Source organism: Saimiri boliviensis, chromosome 1 (assembly GCF_048565385.1).
Source record: "Saimiri boliviensis isolate mSaiBol1 chromosome 1, mSaiBol1.pri, whole genome shotgun sequence".
In the NCBI taxonomy this organism is placed as follows: Eukaryota; Metazoa; Chordata; class Mammalia; order Primates; family Cebidae; genus Saimiri; species Saimiri boliviensis.
In genome coordinates, this window is record NC_133449.1 from 146,568,073 (window position 1) to 146,585,536 (window position 17,464).

At 40.1% G+C, this 17,464-nt stretch overlaps 1 protein-coding gene across 1 annotated transcript in view; it reads right to left on the minus strand.

The window, feature by feature from the left end:
- GLG1 (golgi glycoprotein 1) overlaps positions 1-17,464 on the minus strand; it is a 161,150-nt gene that overhangs the window by 37,238 nt on the left and 106,448 nt on the right. Inside the window, exons 4-8 of the mRNA XM_010350699.3 lie at positions 13,747-13,962; positions 7,856-8,059; positions 6,261-6,332; positions 4,837-5,020; positions 3,765-3,979 (exon numbers count right to left, since the gene is read on the minus strand). Coding sequence (XP_010349001.3) covers positions 3,765-3,979; positions 4,837-5,020; positions 6,261-6,332; positions 7,856-8,059; positions 13,747-13,962 — 891 coding nt within the window. The remainder of the gene's footprint in view (positions 1-3,764; positions 3,980-4,836; positions 5,021-6,260; positions 6,333-7,855; positions 8,060-13,746; positions 13,963-17,464) is intronic.

Consider the following 17,464-nt stretch of genomic DNA (forward strand, 5'->3'; position numbering starts at 1 on the left):
AGGAGGCTGAGGCAGGAGAATTGCGTGAACCCAGGAGGCGGAGGTTGCAGTGAGCCGAGATTGTGCCATTGCACTCCAGCCTGGGTAACAAGAGCGAAACGCCGTCTCAAAAAAATAAAAAATAAAAAAGCTGGTAATCTAGATAAGAGAAACATGAAAGACTTCCAATATTTTAGGATAGAAGTTATTTACACCAAAAATTCTTAGTGTCAGTCTAGAAAAGCTACAAAATGCTGTGGTTGGCTGGTAGGAAAATCACTACTGAATGATTACCAATGTTACTTTTGACAGTTGTTGACAAAAACCAAAGTATATACATCTTTTTATGAGAAAAGTTGGAAGCAACATGGGAATCTGCAGGTCTTTGCAAGAACTGTATCAGTTAAATATCCATGACTGACAGGCAAACTTTAAGAAACAATAAATGCACTGGACTGAAGTTATTCACAGGCGAAAATGAATGCTCTCTAGAGCCTAATGGGCTAACAGCTCCAAGGATCATTGCCACTCTGGAATTTAGTAACAGTAGCATGTGAAATAAACACTGAAAATGTGAATTGCTACATGATTATATACCTATTCAAGCCCCTGGCATGCTTAGGAAAATCTGGGAAAATGCTTCAGAGAGATGACTAGAGAAAAGACTGGCAGTTATTTTTGGCTTAGGAGAGACTAGGCCCAGACTTATTGCGCCATGAATGAAGAGAATTTCACAGCTCACAATTATGGTGCATTTGGAAGAGTATGAACTGAACAAGATGATAATTATTCTTATGCTTTATAGCTTACTACCTGTTGAGAAATCACTAAATCAGTCACCAAGCAGACAACAGGGAAAACTAAATGGTCAACCACAGAACAGGTATTGAAGTCTGCTGTATTAGGAAGAAAACATTGAAAAAGGAAAAAAAGAAAAAAAAAGAGGCCAGGCATAGTGGCTCATGCCTGTAATCCCAGTAGTTTGGGAGCCCAAAGCAGGTAGACTGCTTGAGCCCAGTAGTTTGAGACCAACCTGGCGATCATGGCAAGACCTCATCACTTAAAAAATAAAACAACAAAAAAGAAATAAAAAGAAACTCCCCCAAAATGAATTATTTTAAAACATTCATCAATTTGACTGGGGACAGATTACTGTAGAAGATTAAGGACACTTTTCTCCCTTTGGATCATTTAGGCCTTCAGTTTTTGTGGGCAAAAGCTAAAAACCCTGGGTTCATAAAAATCAAATAAAACGCTTCTTTCCCAGTTGACTAAATTTATTTTTATTTTATTTTAATTAAAAAATTTTTTACTTTCTGAGATGGAGTCTCACTGTGTGGCCCAGGCTGGAGTGCAGTGGTGCAATCTCAACTGACTGCAACCTATGCCTCCCAGGTTCAAGCGATTCTCCTGCCTCAGCTTCCTGAGTAGCCGGACTATAAGTACATACTACCACAGGCTAATTTTGTATTTCTCGTAGAGATGGGGTTTCCCCATGGTGGTCAGGCTGGTCATGAACTCCTGACCTCACAAGATCTGCCCACCTTGGCCTCCCCAAATGCTGAGATTATAGGGGTGAGCCACTGTACCTGGCCCCACTTGGCTAAATTTAACATGGGCAAAATCATATGTTTCACTACTGGAAGCCACTCTCTCTAGATTTGGAAAGCACCCTTCTTCCGGGCACAAAAGGTGATGTGGGCAGTACTTACGTATCTTTCAAGCTGAATCACTGGTTCTTTCAACCAGCTAGATTTTAAAAAGCCTTGGGTGTGAATTAGGTGCCTCAAAATCAAGTCAAACCAGTCTATTTTCTTTTTTCTGTATCCTTTACTATATGTGTAGCCTCAATAAAAAGTTTAGGCCAGGCACGGTGGCTCACACCTGTAATCCCAGCATTCTGGGAGGCTGAGGCAGGCGGATCACCTGAGGTCGGGAGTTTGAGACCAGCCTGACCAACAAGGTGAAACTCAATCTCTACTAAAAATACAAAAATTAGCCAGGCATGGTGATGCATGTCTATAATCCCAGCTTCTCGGGAGGCTGAGGCAGGAAAATCATTTGAAGCCGGGAGGTGCAGGTTGTAGTGAGCCAAGATTGTGCCATTGTACTCCAGCCTGGGCAACAAGAGTGAAGCTCTGTTCAAAAAAAAAAAGGTAAGTTCATTCCTGACCCTCCTCCAACAACCTTTCCATGTTGCTTTAAGGATGAAATGCAAATACAGGCTGTCTCCTGACTGATTTTTGGTCTCGGTCCCAGGACCTACACAGCAAAGAGGTTTCCCAGGACAGCCGCCAGCAAAAACTGCACCTTAGGAACAACACTGTGGCAAACTGAAACAGCAGATTCCTTCCCTTCTGAAGCAGATGTCAACATACTAGCTGCTCTGATTTAAGAACAGGCCTTGGTGAGGGTATTGGGCTCTAGTCAGTAGCCCAGGCCACCAGGATACCCCAGAAGCCTTCCCTCCTGCACTAGCTTGGTATTTTAGAGAAGAAGCTACATTTGCCTATTTTCCCACCATGGGAAGTATAGGCACACATGCGCACACACATGCATATACGCACTGGTATCTACTTTGGGTCAAGGTGAGTAACAAAAGTTAATATGAAATTTTACTCCGCATCCAAATTGTATAAAACTGTTGTGTTTCAGTCTTCAAAGTTTTGTTTCAGACTGTAAAATTCTGATTTTACGTGATTATCAGGAAAATAAAATGTACACTGATATACAGTTTTTAATAAAATGCCAACTACAAAATAATAAGACTGGCTGTGGTTTTCTAAAGTTTAACTAATGACAGAGCCTCAAGTTTCTATTCCAGGATATAAAGTGAAACTAACTCTTGTGCTCCCTAAAGGAAAGTTCACTGCACAGGGCACACTGGTGCACAGGGTATGTTAAGTTGCTCTAAGACTCCTGTCCAGTAAAGAGCAATCAACATGGACGACAGGAATGAAACAGATGCACTAAATCTCCAATATTTTAACTTTGCGTTTTGTACCTGACCTGCAGTTATTCAACTGTTTATAAGATGCTAGATCAAGAAGAACTTTATCTTCCCCAGATCAAGAAGAACTTTATCTTCCCCAGCAAAGCATGCTAACTGTGAGGTTTAGGGCTAGAAAAAGAAAGACCCCCACCAGCGCACATGTTTACCTATGTAATAAACCTGTACATCCTGCACATGTATCCTGGAACCTAAATTAAATTAAAAAGAAAATGACTCTTCCATGCATAGCTGTCCTAGTGTATGAGGAAAAGACAGTGTGATTTCAAAAACGACATTCTCTCTTGATCCTTCAGGCCAGGAATTCATGCCATGTTGCAAATCAGTAACAAAAATAAACTCTTAGAAAAAATTTCAATTTATATCAACTCTCTCTTTCAGCCTCAACTCAATCAAACCCATTTAGACAGGCAAATTCCCTCTTGGTAGAGGGCCTGTCCTCATGGATCAGAACCTGGTTTGCCTTGATTCTGAGTTTAGAAAATCCAGTCTAGCAAGCTGCCCTTTCGTTAGAAACTCTTAGCAAATAATGCTTTCTATCTAAGAAGTTAATTCTTTTTATTGATTACGAGCTCAAACTTTTGCTCTGTAGCAAATGCCACATTCTTACTAAGATATGCCTGAAGAAACAACGTTCTGTCTCCAGTACTTAGTACCTAATTTTCAATGTGATATCACAAATGATCCAGATAAAGCAAGGTGGGACAGCATCAGGAAGAGGCTCCTCAGCTGATAAATGTGACATTCAAAATGGCAATAGCAAAAGTCTCCTTACCGCCTGCTGGCAGTTCATTCCAAGGTTCCCCTTCTCCCCCCGAACTACTTTCATCAGACAGTGTAGGGTCCGTCCTTTTCGATGTAATCCGGAACAATGGTGTTCAATCTCCCCCCGACAGCTTAGGATGATCTCAGGGCTCAGAGAAAAGTCTTCCATCAACATGCGTCGGTAATCCAACATTTCCCCTTGGCACTCACTGCTCACTTGTCGCCCTAAGTTAGGATGTAAGTCGTAACATTACAGAGGGTAATGGTATGCATTCGCATCACAAATCGCCACCTATTAAAAGTACAGATTTCTATCTATAATACAATATACCTACCAGTCATACTAAAGGATAAGCAAAAGCTTCAGTAGCGTAACATAGGCTTAGACTCCAGATATTCAGGCTTCTCCTGTCAGTGTTCTGCATGAAGCAGGTGTTAAGACTACTGCACTAATAATGCAAATACTTTGCCCGTAAAATTCTTATCAATAACTATTGGGGTAAAAATGAAAGCCAAAGAACAATCTCCACTGGTCTACACATTTAAAACTTTTGGAAAAGACTACACTTCAGATATTCACTACAGGCTTCCCCAACTTCTTTGATCTGTAATTGCCAATGGGGAAAACTTAAAATAAAAAATTAAAACAAAACAAAACAAAGATGGTCACCCAGACAGTTGGTTTAGTGATAGAGTAAAAAACTGAAGCCAAGTCTGCCCCATGTGCTAAATCATGCTACCCTGAGTCTCCCCAAAATGCTGCACAATGTTCTACCCTGAGTCTCCCCAAAATGCCACACAATTTTCAAAAATGAAAAATATTCAGCTGGGCGTGATGGCTCACGCCTGTCCCAGCACTTGGGGACACCAAGGTGGGAGGATCGCTCGAGGCCAGGAGTTCGAGACTAGGCCGGCCAACACGGTGAAACTCCATCTCTATTAAAAAAAAAAAAGCAATAATTAATTAAAAAACATGGAAAATAAAAAAAGTAAATATGGGAGGAAACTAACATTTACATATGAAAAACTTTAGAGTATGAATCCCAAAAGGAACAGATATGATAAAAAGAAATGAACACTACCTCTGTGTACAGCTGACTCCAGGCACATGAGCAGGTAGGATAGCCTGGCTTCGCGGGATCGCGGAAGGTTTTCCACATTGCACCGGTATTTCTTCAAGTCACTTTTACAGGATTTGGCCAATGAATAACTGACTTTATAATCCTGGGCAATCAGCTTTTGGCGGGTTGTGAGTGCTTCTCGACACTGAGGAAAGAGTACAGCAAGAGCCGTGAGACCACTCATGTGGTTTTGCTGTTGATGTGTACCTCTAAAGACGAGCATGTCGACTCAGTCAGGTACATGTTAGCAACTGCAGTTATTACCAACATATCTATCTTTTAGGTTGGTTAAAATCTGCACAACTGAGCTAAACTAGTATGGCGTGAGACAGGGGTAAGGGGGTGGGGAACCTAGAAATTCTGTAGTCACTTGCGAAGTGTTGCTGCAATAACAGTGTCCAGAACAGAACCCAATACATTAACACGACACACAGCATCCTTTTCCACTTTAACAATACTCCTAACATAAATTTCACCAGCATCAAACTGGCAACTAACATTAACACTTGCGATATTCTAGTCTATACTTTAAATTACAAGTATTCAATTATTCTATATCATGTGAATAATGATATAAGATTTGAACACGATTATTCAAATGACATAAGAAAACAGAAATGAGAAACATTTCTTCAGCTACATGGAAAATTAAAGGCAAGATAGCAAAATTAATAGTTTCAAAAGTCATCAATGATTCCTGCATTCATCCAGGGACAGTGAACTAAAAGAGGATGCTTAATGATACAGCTGCTGAAAAATTAAATAACTAACTACCTAACCTAAACTTCTTGAATAGGCAGGGCTGGCCTCAGTGTGGTTTTATATAAAATCACACTGAGCATTGTACATAAAACCAGGGAGAGGTGGGCCGATCACCTGAAGTTACGAGTTCGAGACCAGCCTGGCCAACATAGTGAAACCCTGTCTCTACCAAAAATACAAAAATTAGCCAAGTGTGCTGGCAGGCACCTGTAGCCCTAGCTACTAGGGAGGCTGAGGCAGGAGAATCGCTTGAACCTAGGAGGCAGAGGCCATAGTGAGTCGAGATAATGCAACTGCACTCCAGCCTGGGTGACAGAGCAAGACTCCGTATCAGGAAAACAAACAAACAAACAACAACAAAAAAACAAACTGAAAAAACAACCACAGTGAGAACCTCACCTGGCTTCTCACTGTCTATATCACAATCCGGGCTTCATTTTCTTGGTTTCAGCCAAGCTTGGGTTTAAGCTTGGTGTCAGCTTAAACCTAAGTACCTCACCTTTGAAAGGAGTGAGCTTTATCAGTCATTTACATTTTTGTATAAGATTATAAGTACTGTTTGAGAGAATTTGAGTAAGCTTTTTAAAAATCAAAATATTCATTAGTTTCAAAGTAATACTTACCTTTTCACTCATGGATTCTTCAAATTTATGATTAAAGAGGCACTTGTATACTCTGCCCTCTCCAGCCTGTGTCTGTAAGATGGAACATACACTACTTTAGCTAAGTAGTCATGATGAACATTATCTACAATCTCATACAGAACTTTCTATTAAATGATTACAATGGTAAGCACCTTTGGATAAACATTTATAAAATTTATAAAATTTACTAGTCTTTGAAGAAAAACAGGACTTCAGTAAAGATGAAAAAAAATTCCCATGATATGTGGCATTTGTCATTTGTTCTCAGATGTATTTTGTTAACTAGGAAACCAAGAGAAGTGTCAGAGTCTGAGTCTTCTTTTTTTTTTTTGAGACAGCTTTGCTCTGTTGCCCAGGCTAGAGTGCAGTGGCACCATCTTAGCTCAGTGCAACCTCCGCCTCACAGGTTCAAGTGATTCTCCTGTCTCAGCCTCCTGAGTAGCTGAGATTACAGGCACCCACCACCATGCCGAGCTAATTTTTGTATTTTTAGTAGAGACAGGGTTTCACCATGTTGGCCAGGCTGGTCTTGAAATCCTGACCTCAAGTGACCTACCCGCCTCAGCCTCCCAAAGTGGTGGGAGCCGCCGTGCCCAGTCTCTGAGTCTTGTTTCTTACAGGAGTGTGCTAGAGTTAATAAAACTCTTACATCAGTGGCTCTGATGGTTAAAGCTGTTAATTCCAATCAGCAGGCAGAGTGGAAGTATACACAAGTTACTTTTAGTCCTTTGTTGTTAGGATGGAGAAACCATTCTATTTAAAGCGTTAGAAAGCTGTTCTATAGAGTCAGGAGGTGGTAATCAAGGATTTGGTTTTAAAAATTAGCCACCTGCTGTTTTCTTCACCTTAGCCAAAAACATGTAAATGTGTGTAAAAGTTTTAGCCACGGAGTAGATGTGAATAGGATTGTGGGTAAAATAAAATTCCTACGGATAAAACAGATTTCCAAGAACTGAAATTGAGAAGTGAGAAAAAGCAGAAAAAATACTATGTGGAGATCATCAGAAGCCAACTCTTAACTAAATGTTCAATTATCAAGGTTGAATATCCAGTTACCACTTTCTGCTATACTGGGACCAAGTTCATGTTTCATTTCTGCAGCTTTTCTACATGTGAGGTTTCTTGATGGCTTATTTTATATTACAGTATTAAAAAATATTTTATGACTAGTTGCAGTGGCTCATGTCTATAATCCTAGCACTTTCAGAGACAGAGGTAGAAGGATCATCTTAGGCCAAGGGTTCAATACCAGTCTGGGCAACATAGCAACCTCCGCTTACAAAAAGTTTACTTGGAAGGGTGAGGCAGAACAATCACTTGAACCCAGGAGTTGGAGGCTGCAGTGAGACATGATAACACCACTGCACTCCAGCCTGGGTAACACAGCAAGGCCCTGTCTCAAACACTGGGGAGGCTGAGGTGGGAGAATTGCTTGAGGCTGGAAGTTCAAGATCAGCCTGGGCAACATAGTGAGACTCAGCCTCTCAAAAAACAGTACAATTAAATTAATTAAAACAAAATTATTTATGTATGAAAATAAAAGGAAAAACAGAACAGTTTCTGAGCTGACTCACGTTTTCACAAAAACGCTCCCGATCATCTCGGCAAGCAAAATATAAATGCCGGTCTAAATGAAAGTCATCCGAGGACAGCTCAGCCACCCGGAGAATGGCTTTCTTGCAGAGTTCAGAAACTTGAATCTTGGGTTCTCTTTCTTCTGCTTCTTTCACCAGGCCTTTCTCTAAGCATGATACCACCTCACCTTGTGAATGTGCATCCTAAAATAGCAAGGATATTAATATTTTAAAACTTTCACCCATGGGTTTCAAATAAACAACATTTGGCTAAACACACACACACACACATACACACACACACACACACACACACACACACACTTATAAAACACCAACATGGAGTTAGCTCATTAATGTGCTCTTCAAAGATCAAGTCAGAACCAACCATACTGTGAAGTTAAAGAAAATGCCCTCAATGACCTTCAGTTAGAATATAATACCTGCATGCTACAAATGGAAACAAAGATCCTGGGAAGTTTAACTACTACAGTTTAGTTAGCACTAGAACCTGAATTTACAAAAATTTAAAATGTCAAAAATTCTTAAGAAACACATCAGCTCAATGTTCTGGTCATAGTTCATGTCAATACTGAAATTATATTGCTGAAATCTCTTTTCATTTGTCTCTAAAAACTAGGCATTTCCCAAATAACAGTGCTTTCAGTCAAGTTAAAAACCAACAAACCACAAAATCTACTAAGAAGTTACAGAGACCTTCTTTCTCCTTTTCCTACTCTGTAGTGTCCACGAATACCCCAACATGCACCATCTGTAGTTTAATACTCATGTTGATGTTTTGGATTTATCTTAATGGGATTTAACAAGATTACCACTGTTTACACAAACTGCTTTTGAGTTTTCCTAAAAACCATCCAATTATCTTTAATTGTACATTTCATCACCGACATAGCAACCACAAACATTCATTCATGCAAAATATGACACAGTTCCCCTAAATATTTTCCATTCGAGTCCTAATCTATACTCATAAGATATGCTTCAACAGTTTAAGGTATAACCACTAATATAGCAAACCAAAGCATCTTGAAATATATTGCTATCACTTATTTATACACATGCACTCAAAATCTTGTTAGAATAAAATATGTATCTATGAAATAATCTGTGTATAATAAAAAGATTTTGGCCAGGCGTGGTGGCTCATGCCTGTAATCCCAGCACTTAGGGTTGCCAAAGCAGGTAGATCATCTGAGGTTGGGAGTTTGAGACCAGCCTGGCCAACGTGGTGAAACCCCATCTCTACTAAAAATACAAAAATTAGCTGGACATGGTGGCATGCGTCTGTAACCCCAGCTACTCAGAAAGCTTAGTCGAGAGAATTGCTTGAACCTGTGAGGTGGAGCTTGCAGTGAACCCAGTTTGTGCCAGTGCATTCCAGCCTAGGTGACAGAGTGAGACACCGTCTCAAAAAAGAAAAAAGAAAAAAAAAAGAAGAAGAAAAAGAAGAAGAAAGAAGAAGGAGGAGGAGGAAGAGGAGAAGGAGGGGAAGGAGGGGAAGGAGGAGAAAGGAGGAGGAGGAGGAGGAGGAGGAGGAGATGATGATGATGATTATTCCTAAAACCAAGTAGGGATAACATCTACTTTAGACAAAATTTCAAATTAATCAAAGAATGTATTTTTTTCCTATTTTATTATAATAGGATATGTTCTATAGCATCTTAATTTCCAAGTGTTTCCATGAAAACTTTCATTTTATCTCCTAACATACATATGAAGAAAGAATACAGCTCTGGTATCTACTGGGTACATGAATCAACAGAGGCTCACAGGATTTAATTACCTCATTTGAGTTGTAGAACATAAAGTGCCTAGGTAATAGTTATCATTTATTTATCTAGACCTGGGTCTATTAATCTGGGTGAGTGAGTAGAGTCTATGTTTTTTTTTTTTACTCTATTTATTTATTTATTTATTTATTTATTTATTTAAGAGACAGGGTCTTGCCCTGTCGCCCAGGCTGGAGGGCAGCGGAGGGGATCACAGTTCACTGCAGTCCCAAAGTCCTGGGCTCAAGTGATCCTCCTGCCTCAGCCTCCCGAGTAGCTAGAACTAGAGGCATGCACCACTACACTCAACAATCGAATACTGTATTTTTTTTACTGTGCCTTTCCTATGTTTAAATGTATTTGTATACATAAATACTATAATTGTGTTATAAATACCTTTAGTTTTTCAGCATAGCCACATGCTGTACAGGTTTGTAGCCTAGGAGCAACAGGCTACACTACACAGCCCAGCTGTGTAGTAGGCTACACCATCCAGGTCTGCCTAAGTGTACTCTATGATATTCGTGCAGTGATGAAATGCCTAACAACACATTTCTCAGAACGTGTCCTCGTATCCTCATTGTATTCTCATCGATAAACAATGTGTGAATGTGTGTAGCACCACATACTGGTATTAGTTCATAAAAACACTTCTACTAGATGTTTCCATTCATTGTAACTTTCAGATAGATACTTTTTTCAAATAATGGTATTTCAGGAGTTCCTCAGAGTCTCTGAGCTTTTTAGTGCAACTCATTTGAGTTTGTAACTGACATGCATACAAATATCTGACAACCAAGACTCCATGGATAAAGCAAGTGAGGTGAACTACACACCTGCACATTATGAGACACTAAGACCACTTAGGTTTAAAAAGTTATTTATACACAGGCTTTGGCAAATGAGTAATAAATTATCCTATAAATGAACTTAAAATAAATTTTTGTTAATTTTATTATGGTAGAAAAACATCTGCCTAAAAACTGCCAATGCCTTGATCCATTTTTAGAAGTTTGATAGGCAGTATTTTTTCTTCCCCATATTCCTTGTCCTTAAACAACGACAACCCCCATGAAAAAACACAAAAATAAAAAAACTCAAAACTACAACAGAGGCTAACACTAACTTCTCAATAGTAGGCAAGAACTTGGTTTTCATCTCTGCTATAAACCATTCTCTATTACAATGCTTCTGCTGTCTTCTCTGATCTACCTCAGTGGATAAAGGAAAAAGGAGTATCAGAATTACTCAAACTAACTGGTTAGAAGCAGGAAATAACAAATGATACAGCTACTGAGAGAAAAGCATAAAAGCACTAATACTGTTGCACATGTCCACAGTGAAGTTCCTTTGTTGGAAACTACATTCCTTTTCTTCAGATGATGTACATCATTTAAACCTTTACTTTTAGAAATCTGCCCTTTCATTTTAACAGCATTTATTACTATAGAAAATGCTAAAGGCTTTATTAATATATCTTCTTTGTTCTAAAATTTAACATTTTGAAAAAATCATAGTTTTGAAATCATTACATTTATTTGTTCATACAAGGGCAAGGTACAAAAAGATTAACCATGACTCCTCTCCTCTGACCTATGGAGGAGGTGAGGTTACAACCAGTCATAGAAGAGTTTCAAGCTTCAGTGGCAGCAAATTTGAAACTGACAGGCCTGCTGTTTTCTGTGTTCAGAAGCCACTTCATTAATTTTCAGGATAATTTTTCTATCTAAAAAAACTGACTTCAGAGAAGAAACTACAGTTAGAAAAGGAACAGAAGAGCTGAGCACATGCCTTCCTCTTTTTTTAAACTTGGTTGTAGCACAGAATAAATGACAGAGGAAGGAAGAGGCTTTTTCAAGTTCAAGTGTGAGTCCATCTCACTGTCCCTCAAATATAAGAAAGTCTTTGATGCTGGCATAGTGACCTGGTATAAACTGAAATTTCACCTAACTAGTAGCCATACTGAAAGATTAAATGACAACAGTGTCATTTCTATCTTTGGTCCACAGAAACAATTTTTGCTATTTTACCTAAGTTTAATAAATAATTCTGCTGTGCTTTTGGCTACAGCAGTACTATTTTCTGCAATTGTTTCAGTCACTACAGACTTACTAACTCACATACGCAGGTGACAATTTAGAGAGTTAGAGGGAGGCTAATGGGCTGCACCTTGGTGGTTACCAGGCAAGAACTACTCCACAGAGGGACTGAAACTCTTGGCTTTACTGTATGGAGCACTCATCACGAGGGTGAAAAAGCCTCATCGCTGATTCCTGAAAAGTATGTTTGGAACACCATGTGGAGATTTTAAAAGGAGTCAGGTTTGGAATTGGGTATAATTTTCAACATCCTAAAAAAAGTCAGAGGAGCTTCCTGAATCATCAGAATGACTTAAGTGCCTTTGTGCCATTTTTAGAGTCTTCTGGGAAAGAAAACACTGTGTTCTTTATTAAAGCTGCCCTTTCTTTACTTGCCTGAAAGATTTATGCCAAGCTCACAGAGTTTTCAAGACCAACTCAGCAGCACCCTCTGATAAGGGACCAGGCCCTGTGCTGATAATAAGCAAAGGGCATCAAGGCTTCGGTGACAGCCAGACAATACACAGCAAGAAACTCTGCATTTGAACCGTGTGCTTAGTTCCAGGATCCTAACACCATGTCCCCTTTATCAGTGACACGCCTGCCAACTATGAACAAATAGACGGCAAAGGGACGAAAGGGTTTTATTTTCCATCATATTTCCTGAACAGCAGATTAATGAGCAGCAGCAATTAATAGCTGATGCCAGAGGTCTCAGACTCCCTCTCCCACTGGTATCCATTACTTTTCAGGAGTTTTTTTCACTTTTGGTGAGCAAACAAATTCAGAATAAACCTGGCCAAATGTCTATTGTGACCTTCTGTTCAGCAGACTAAGTCCAAAAATAAGATCAGATATAACTGTGGATGAAACTAGCTAGGTAGTTATATTCTCTCCAGTCTTTACTAAAATCAGTTCCTCTGAGATGAAAGTTAATCATACATCCCAGTTAGAGAGGACCTTTCTTCCAACAAACTTGAAGTATCTTCACGTATCTTAAAATTTTCTAGTATTTTATCGATGGACAGCAGCCAGTATGCTACGTAATTGTTTTTTTTAGTAACTACGAGGTATATGCAGGGAAAGATTAGGGAACTCGGCCGGGTGGGGTAGCTCTCACACCTGTAATCCCAGCATTTTGGGAGGCTGAGGCGGGCAGATCACTTCAGGTCAAGAGTTTGAGACCAGCCTGGCCAACATGGTGAAACCCCATCGCTACTAAAAATACAAAAAATTAGCCAGGCATGGTAGCGCATCCCTGTAGTTCCAGCTACTCAAGAGGCCGAGGCAGGAGACTCGCTTGAACCCAGGAGGCAGAGGCCCAGTGAATGGAAATCCTACCACTGCACTACAGCCTGGGCAACAGAGGGAGACTCTGTCTTTAAAAAACAAAACAAAACAGAACTCAGGTGTCTCCCATTGCCAGAGACATTATAGGTAACCAGCAATTAGTCTAATATTGTGAAAATAACACCACTCTTTGCAGGTATTAATTCCTCTGCTTCCCATATAGTACTGAAATATTTCACTACAAACACATGAAATGCACTGCCAACTAGCCTTAGCTTTTAGGCTGTCTGGACAAGTTTCTTTAATTTCAACTTAAGGTCACTCCAGTCCTAATGTTTTTCCATGTCAGTTATAAAAGCTTTTCACACACCAAATTTTTTTTTTTTTTTTTTTTGAGACAGAGTCTCGCTCCATCGCCAGGCACCAGGCTGGAGTGCAATGGCATGATCTCGGTTCACTGCAACCTCCGCCTCCTGGGTTCAAGCAATTCTCCTGCCTCAGCCTCCCAAGTAGCTGGGATTACAGGCATGCGCCACCATGCCCAGCTAATTTTTGTGTTTTTAGTAGATACGGGGTTTCACCATGTTGGCCAGGATGGTCTTGATCTCCTGACCTTGTGATCCACCCGCCTCGGCCTCCCAAAGTGCTGGGATTACAGGCGTGAGCCACCGCGCCCGGCAACACACACCAAATTTTTAAGACCCTTTGTTGAAGCCAATGTAGTATTAGATACCTTTTCTCCAAGCCGAATACTGCCACATTTCAGGATGTTGATGTCATTTTTGCAGTCATCCATGAAGCCACAGATTAAACGGTAATCACTAAAAATGATGGCCGTCATCTTGGTAATGTATTGGTGACACTGATACTCAGTGATGTTGCCTCGGTGATCCACCAAGCAGGAAACCATGTACCCTTTTCCAACTGGTTCATCAGCACATTCTTTAATCTGCTCAAAATAAAGTGGCTGTTTTACAAAAGTGTTCCGTGCTCTGTCAATATTTATGAAACAACATTTATGAAAGAGAAAAATGTCTGACATTTTCCTGTTGATTTCCTAATTCTTTACTTTGGAGAAAATAAAGAAAGATTATTAGGAATATATCCAAGGAAAACATTTAGGAATATATTCATTTTAAATAAAAATACTGTGTCATCACTACTCAGATTGTTGTGCCTTCTAGAAAAACCTGATTAATGTGTTTTTGCAAGAAATTACATACGTATCCAGATGCTTAGGTAATGCTCACTTGTAAATGGAGTGAAAAGAGCTGTTAACATCTACAGCTTTGGCACGATCCTATGGAGAAGTCCTTGTAACCACGCAAAGAATGCAATGGACAGTGAGGGGATGAATCTAGGGAGGAAAGTCTGACAAACAGGTACAGAAGTGAAGTCTAGCTGCACATCCTAAACCAAGCTACACAGTAAACTATTATTGTTAGGTAAACCTAATGGCCAGAGAGAGACAGGAGGGAAGGTGTACTATTACTTCTTGACATGACATTATTTTTATTTTTTATCTTTTGAGACAGAGTCTTGCTCTGTCACCCAGGCTGGAGTGCAATGACATGATCTGGGCTCTCTGTAACCTCTGCCTCCTGGGTTCAAGTGATTCTCCTGCCTCTGCCTCCCAAGTAGCTGGGACTACAGGCTCACGCCACCACGTCTGGCTAATTTTTGTATTTTTAGTAGAACTGGGGTTTTGTCATGTTGACCAGGCTGGTCTCCAACTCTTGACCTCAGGTAATCTGCCCATCTTGGCCTCTCAAAGTGCTGGGATTATAGGCGTGAGCCACCACAGCAGGCCTACTTCTTGACATCACATTAATGTGTTCTGAATTAACTATGGATTGAACGTGTGTTTTTGAAATGAGTAGAATCCAAACTTAACCGCTGTGGTCTGGGACAGAAACATGTCTAAACCAATGTTCAGTGCAGTTGAGCAAGAAGTCTGAGAAGGCCACTGCAAACCTAGTTTGGGCGGTTTAGACATATGATCTAGTGGAACAGGCACAGAGTGATTCTGTATGGTAGTGTTCCTGCAAAGTGCATTCCAAACCACAAAACGCTAATAAATCGAACTAGCCCAAAAATGCTGAAATTCAGGCAAAAGTAAAACCTACTAATAGAATTATAAGCTTGAATTATAAAACAGAGGTTATTTGAAAAAAAGCCTATTGCATGTGGGGAAATTAAAACAAATTGAAGTGGCAATTCTGACAAAAGGAAGGAGCTAAATGGGAATGTTTATTTTTAATATAAACAAGAAAGAATGTTTTATTTGTACTTTAAAACCAACAGAGACCATTCTCCCCATTAGGCTACCTATCATAAGTATGCCCACAGGGCAAAACAATCTCCTCTTCCAAAAAGTGCTGCACAAAGGACACACCACAGATGAATTTTTATCCTACAGGAAAATGAGTCTCTTCACCTCTAACTCCAGTATCAAATCTGGACCACAAAAATAACTCTGTTCAATCTGTTCAAAACAGAAAGTTGTGTTTACTTTTTTTATTTTTATTTTTTTTAAGACTGAATCTTGCTCTGTCGCCAGGCTGGAGTGCAGTGGTGTGATCTCGGCTCACTGCAACCTGTCTCCCAGGTTCAAGTGATTCCCATGCCTCAGCCTCCACAGTAGCTGGGACTACAGCCCCTGCAGTAGCTGTGCATTATCATGCCTGGCTAATTTTTTTTATATTTTAGTAGAGACGGGGTTTCACCATGTTGGCCAGGATGGTCTTGATCTCCTGACCTCATGATCCACCCGCCTCGGACTTCCAAACTGCTGGGATTACAGGTGTGATCCACCGTGCCCGGCCAGTTGTTTACTTTTAAAGAAGCAAACTTGAGAATTTAGTAAACGGTCTCACACTGGCTTCAGAGGCAGTAGAGACTTTCAACAGTTAAGATGAGGCCGGGCACGGTGGCTCAAGCCTGTAATCCCAGCACTTTGGGAGGCCGAGGAGGGTGGATCACGAGGTCAAACGATCAAGACCATCCTGGTCAACAAGGTGAAACCCCGACTCTACTAAAAATACAAAAAGTTAGCTGGGCATGGTGGTGCATGCCTGTAATCCCAGGTACTCAGGAGGCTGAGACAGGAGAACTGCCTGAACCCAGGAGGTGGAGGTTGCAGTGAGCCGAGATTGCGCCATTGCACTCCAGCCTGGGTAACAAGAGCAAAACTCCGTCTCAAAAAAAAAAAAAAAAAAAAAAAAAAAAATGAATGCAATTCTTTTAGTTTAACGTCAAGTAAGTTTTTGTGATGCCTAAAAAGAAGACCATGGCTGGGTGCGGTGCCTCATGTCTGTAATTCCAGCACTTTGGGAGCCCGAGGTGGGTGGATCAGTTGAAGTTACGAGTTTGAGACCAGCCTGGCCAAAATGGCAAAATTCCGTGTCTGTCTACTAAAAATACAAAAATTAGCTGGGTGTGGTGGCGCACATCTGTAGTCCCAGGTACTTAAGAGGCTGAGGCAGGATAATAACTTGAACCTAGAGGGCGGAGGCTGCAATAAGCCAAAATTATGCCACTGCACTTCAGCCTGAGTGACAGAGCAAGGATACTGTCTCGAAATTTAAAAAAAAAAAAAAAAAAAAAAAAAAAGAGGGCCAGGACTCTACTTCCTGTAAGTTTTTTTCCTTAACAAAACAGAGTTAAGTTTGAAAACTGAAAGTGGAATAGATGCTTGAAAATCTCAGCACTTGTAATTCAACCACAGAAAAAACATTGGATAAAAAACAGGACTAGTGGCAGGCACCCACTTAATTAAACAGAGAACATTTTTCCAGGCCCTAATACTGGGCAACCAAAAGTTTTAAAATACCTCTAAGAAAACCAAGAGCACATTTTGAACTGCAGCCTCAATAAGAAGCTAAATGTAAATTTTAGCTACAATCACTTGAGATTTTACTGAAACACAGAGATGTAGCACCTATTCCTATTAATAACAGGGCGTGGTGTTTGAATGAGAAGTCTGCACCTTTCTTCATTCTGTTGGATAGCACTTTTTCCTTCTATCTTATTAAACTTCTAAGATTAACAGCAAAAAGGGGCACTAAATCATCATCAACATATTTAGGAATAGAAGTAAACTCTAAAGTGGCTGGGGAGCAGATGGACAAGGTACCATTAGCAAAATGCTGCGGTTCCTCTATTTTTTGACAGGAGCCAGGAGGAAAGGAGGTAGGATTTAGCTCAATCCTGGAGATTAAGTTTGGCTTGTATTAATAGTTTGCAGGTATTCCTGTGATGTTGTTTTTCTCCCTGGGAGTAGGATTCCAAATTTAAGAAAGACGATAAAAGGAAAATCTAGAATGAAATGTCTTGTTGGCAACTGTATTCTTCCTGATATTTAATTTCGCTGACTCCAGTACAAACTTCCTTTGAGAGGGAGAAGTGTCCTTGTTAACGCTAATCTTTTACAAAACCAAAACACCCAAAAA